The following is a 5,205-nucleotide window of genomic DNA, read 5'->3' on the forward strand; positions in this document are numbered from 1 at the left end:
GCGCGCGGCAAGTTGATCGAGTTTTCAAGGTCTGTGGTTGTCGTAGGTTCTTCGGGCGATATCAGCCGAGGACGAGTTGGAAGATGAGAAATCGTCATCATCGTCGAAGCGTCGATGAGTGTTATTTCTAATGATGATGCCAACTTTTATAACAACCTTCTGTGTTGTCAACGTGTGGTTCCCCCGGGTATGGTTGTTAGGGGTCCCCGATCGAGATCAGGCGCGATGTTGCAGGCACTCTCTCTGCGCGATTAACCTATGTCAAACCCCGTCCTTAGCACCCGCGGCGGGTGACCCGCCGAAAATTTGCGAAGTGGGTGAAGGAGCACAAAAAAGACTGACTGCTACTGAGGATGCCGACGGAGAGGTTCTCTATTGTTGCTTATTTTACCGGACCTACCCGGAAGCAGGAAAATTGTCTGAGACTCGGACTCTGAATGCAAATTGGCACAAGGCATAAAGATTTCGTCTGTGGCGGCCCATGTCAAGGACGGGAATCATCCCCAGTCAATCAAACTGATAACCCCAGAGGGAAACGGTTCCTAGTGGGAGAATCAAGCATCAAGGCTCGAAACTCCGAAGGGTCAAGAACTGATGAGTTATGCTCCTCTTCTCCAATGCGCTGTCTGACTCGCCCGCGCAATAGTTGCAGGGTTGGTTATTTCCAGCGCGCGAGTTTTTTTCCATTTTTTTCATTCCGTTTTTTCGCATGAAAAAAACGGAGCTGAAGAAAATAGAAAAAAACAAAAAAATGCCAAAAAATTGCGAAAAAATACAAAAAAAACACGTAAATTCAAGCGGATGGGATTGTCGCCCAGGCTGACGGGCCTCCAACGGGTTGTTCCCCCATCGACCCAATTTGAGCGGATAACACTCCATCAAAGGAAGAGTTATCCGCCAGAATTAAAGATGTTCGAATTGCCTGATTGAAAGCTACTCATAGGAGAAGGGAGAAGTTTTTTGCTCGATACTGATTCTCGGCCTCTTAGGAGAAGGGAGAGCTGACCCATCATCGTTCAGTCGCTTCGGTTCGGATCCGACCTGTATTCCAGAAGTACGGTGCGCAGGATTGTACAGAAGTGACTTACACTAAGACGCCGAGGATCCTTAATACCCTGACCATGTACAGTGTTGAGATGACCGACGAAACGTGTCGGGTTGATGACTTGCTCCCAACCGCATAGTACACATCGATAATTTTTTCTTCCTCTCGTCGGATCCTCCACAATCTCTCCGAAAGCCGGTTTCGACGAAGTACTGGTGAATGAGATGTTCGTTCTTACGTGGCCTCCTCAACGTACTGTCACGTTCGAGTCTCTCAATCATCACTGCAAACTTCTTGGCAGTCCGTAATCGACTCATCACCATGTGATCCGATACAGTGCCTGGGATTCATAGAAAGCATCGACACTGTTCTCATACGAAAGAACGCAAATACCATAACGTAGACGGTCCATACGAAACAGTTCTCTTGGACCTCGTCACCGTCAGCGATGGCATCGCTGCGAATCGCAGCCTGCGATGCGAAGTGACGACGATCACCGAGGTTATCAGGAGGATGAACGCACACAATAATGTCGACATACCCCGGTGTCATTCATGGATTTCACATGGCGGCGCCATGCGCCATGATGGCGCACCCGCGATGGTTCGAAGGGCCCAATTGGCGAGTTCGGTCGAATAGCTATCCCAGTAGTCCTCCGAGATGTTGGCTAGCTTTGTAAGTTACAGTGCTTGCCAAGCACTGCTTGGATATCTTATCTAATCACTGTCGCGTTCATATCCTCCCAGAAGAATCACAGTTCCGCGATATGGCCGACTACGACTTTCCATCGTAAGATAGAGATGCTCACTCCGACGACATGCAGATGCTCCTCCGACTACTACGTCAACACGGATGTATGATATATGACATACATATATCCTGATACGAATTTTTCGGGTTTCCGAGCTTACATGTATCCTATATGGTAGATATATGACAAGCAAGTATGTGTACGTCTGTATGATACCTCAGCAGATGCTTTAAGTCTTCTTCACTAAGCCAAGAACTCCAAACGATCTAGCGTTGAACATTAGACAAATATCTTGTGTGACTAAGTATGGCTTGTGTTGGGTAGACTGCTGAGTCAAGCACTGACGGGACTCGAGCAGTTAGGCTCTCTAATTCAGAGGATCGTTCCGGCTCCCAATAGAGGGAATCTTTAGTGGAATGTACTTGAAAGAATAGGGAGCCTCGGAGTGACTCCGACGGAGTCGTCGAGACTTCGACTATCAGTGGTTGTTGGAGGGAGGATAATTTTCAATTTGAAATTTCACTTTCGCATTTCAATGAAATTCCACATGGACAACGGCGCTCCTGAAATCACGTATGAGTTTGTGAGGCGTTGCTGCTCTTTAGGTAACAATTGTGTGGCATTAATTTACAAACACGCCTCCGACTTGGAGGCTCCGAGGCGAAATAATTTTCTTCTCTCGAGCTGGCGGAGTTGCGCAATATAGTGTATATTTTCGGCAGCTGCGTAGCGATCGATCGGTGAAGGCTGCGAAGTGACCCCACGAGCTTTTCGGAGCTATAGTTCTGCTGGGCCCTGTTGAGTCGTAGGCTTAACTTTGCGGAGTTAGTGACTTCGCTCAATTATTTACAGCTGTTTTGATCTTGTTTGTCCATCTCACCAGTATTGCTACAGTTGTAGATATTCGTCCGTGCATGTTCGCAGCCAATAATCCACATCCACTTCCATATCCACGACCAACCAATGGTCTCTATGTTAGGGCGAGTCAATATCGACGGCACTTGGGTGGGAATTCTGGCTTTGAAGCATAAATGATCGATTGCGCAATATCCACGAGGATGAGTTCCTGGAATTCTCTGCTTCACGATGGAGCATACGCGAGTATATCCGGCCGCTAGGAGGAGATTTTTGTCGAAATTACAACCGGCGAAGTTTGCCTCGCGGGCAAACAAACGATACGCAGTGGCAAGTTATGTGGCAGTTTTAGAGTCCCGACTAGGAGTTTATCATGACGGAACTCGACCATATCGTTGTGGCAGTTGAGAATCTCGAAGATTCAATCGAAGCCTTCAAGGAGGCAACCGGCGTTCGACCAGTTATCGGCGGGAGTCACGACGGCAAAGGTAGCTGATGAGTGAGATTATCCATCGGAGGGGTATCACTGAGAGGCCTAGCTGAGAACTTCTCAGCTAATTCTGTGCTTAACGAAGGACTTTCAGTTTGATTCTGTGGAAGGTACTCGGAATGCATTGCTCGCACTTGGACCGAAAGTTTATCTTGAGCTGTTGGCGCGTGATCCTGCCCAGGCAAATGGTGACCATCCATCATGGCTCGGAGCCTTAGACTGTGAGCACGCAAGAGGGTTCGTTTGTTAGGGGAGGAGCTGCGCATGCGGACCTCTGGCGTCTCGTCATAATTGCCTAGAATTTCGCTCGTTTATAAAGCTTGAAATTCAGCACTGACCTGGACTATTGGATACCAACTCTGTATGAATCATACAGAGTTGGTATACACTACAAAGTCATCATACAGTATGATGACTTTGTAGTCGAAGCTACGTTGTTCCAGTAATCCATTCCCAGATATGTTTGGTCTCGGTCGGCTAACGACCTTCTGCGTGAGGGTACCACCAGGAGACGTAAGCGACAAGTTTAAGGTTTATTCGCGACGGCGCTTGAACGGATCGGTAGGTGAGTTTAAACAGTTTTGTCGAAATGGTTCATTTCGACAAAACTCATTCAACTGGAGAAAACCATACGCAGGATTGATCTAGCAACCTACGAAATCAACCCTATTGTCCTAATTGAGATTCTATCTGCGATCAATAACGATGGTCCAACATAGAACAGAGTCTGTTGTATGTTGAACAGACAAACAGTGTTGATAATCAACATAACACTCAATTCATCATGAGTATCCCATGGCTCATGGGCCATGAGCAATGATAGCGCGAGTGCAGGTTCTCGAGTGGAAGCTGGATGTCTCTTCTCATGAGCACGCCTATATTGATCAGCTGCCATATAAGGGCACTTCCCCATTTCGTACAAGCTGGTGTGGCTCGGAGCACCCAGCAAAGGACGCTCCTAAAGGGTGGGTTGCGGCTCGATGAAATGGCTCGAGATACGAACTAGCAGTTTCGTCCTTTTTCTTCGACAGGTGCGAACTTGAGACACTTGAGCGTTTCGCGATCTTGCCGGCTGCGGGGGAAATGACGGAAACAATCTATGCAGATGGAGTGTTCTCGGCTGAGTCGTGAGTTCCTCAATTTTCCTTCTCTCAGCCGCTCAACTGTCTATTCCCCTGAATTTCAGAGCTTACAACACCTCCATACCATCTGGATCAGATCTTAGACTCAAAGCTACATTGAGAACTCCGCGTGGACAAGTTGTTCTTCAATAATCTTATGACTAATTATCACACTTTAGCGAGAGTCTGTCTTCGATAAGTTGGAATTAGTTCTGAGTTACAGAGTTGGACATGGTTCTACCCTCTTCAAAGAAATGTATCTTACTTAGGCTTATCTTGGTGTGGCATAGTTGCCCCACTTTGATAATTGATCTTACTAAGGCATATCTCGGGGTGGCATAGTTGCCCCACCTGGGAAATTGATCTTATCAAGGCATATCTTGGTGTGGCATAGTTGCCCCACCCGGAGAAATTGATCTTACTAAGGCATATCTCGGGGTCGCATAGTTGCCCCACCCGGAGAAATTGATCTTACTAAGGCATATCTCGGGGTGGCATAGTTGCCCCACCCGGAGAAATTGATCTTACTAAGACATATATCGGCGTGGCATATTCGCCCCACACGAAAAATTGTGCAACCTTTAAGCGGTAGGTTAATGGGGAAAGAGAGTCTGCTGTAAATCACACATTGAAGTGACTCGCTTAAAACGAACAAGGCTTGGCGGCCAATCACGTGCTTCGATGGGGAGTTCTCGGGGAAACTGGACCAGTGGGTCCGCAATGGACGAGTCACACAAGTTGGGAACGCTAGGTGCCCTCTGGTCAGCGGCGCTGACTCAGCGCACAGCACACTTGTCCGAGGCAAGTTGTCTATTCGTATTGACTAACGCGGATTATCAGTCACGTCATGCCGTTCGCAGTTGATGAAGGTTCTGTGATGGGAGTTTTGGCAATATTTCACGGACGAGGGTGGATCTCACAAACCCATGTGGGAAGCAGTCCA

At 47.7% G+C, this 5,205-nt stretch overlaps 1 protein-coding gene across 1 annotated transcript; it reads left to right on the top strand.

Moving 5' to 3' along the window:
- Positions 1–3,024: 3,024 nt before the first annotated feature.
- Pmar_PMAR016772 (hypothetical protein) lies at positions 3,025–3,432 on the top strand (the record flags this gene model as incomplete). The annotated part of the gene is made up of 3 exons (XM_002769938.1): positions 3,025–3,139; positions 3,252–3,362; positions 3,392–3,432. The coding sequence occupies 3 exons, from the start codon at positions 3,025–3,027 to the stop codon at positions 3,430–3,432; spliced, it is 267 nt and encodes an 88-aa protein (XP_002769984.1).
- Positions 3,433–5,205: the final 1,773 nt, after the last annotated feature.

The sequence above is a fragment of the Perkinsus marinus genome (genome assembly GCF_000006405.1).
Source record: "Perkinsus marinus ATCC 50983 genomic scaffold scf_1104296964394, whole genome shotgun sequence".
NCBI lineage: Eukaryota > Perkinsozoa > Perkinsida > Perkinsidae > Perkinsus > Perkinsus marinus.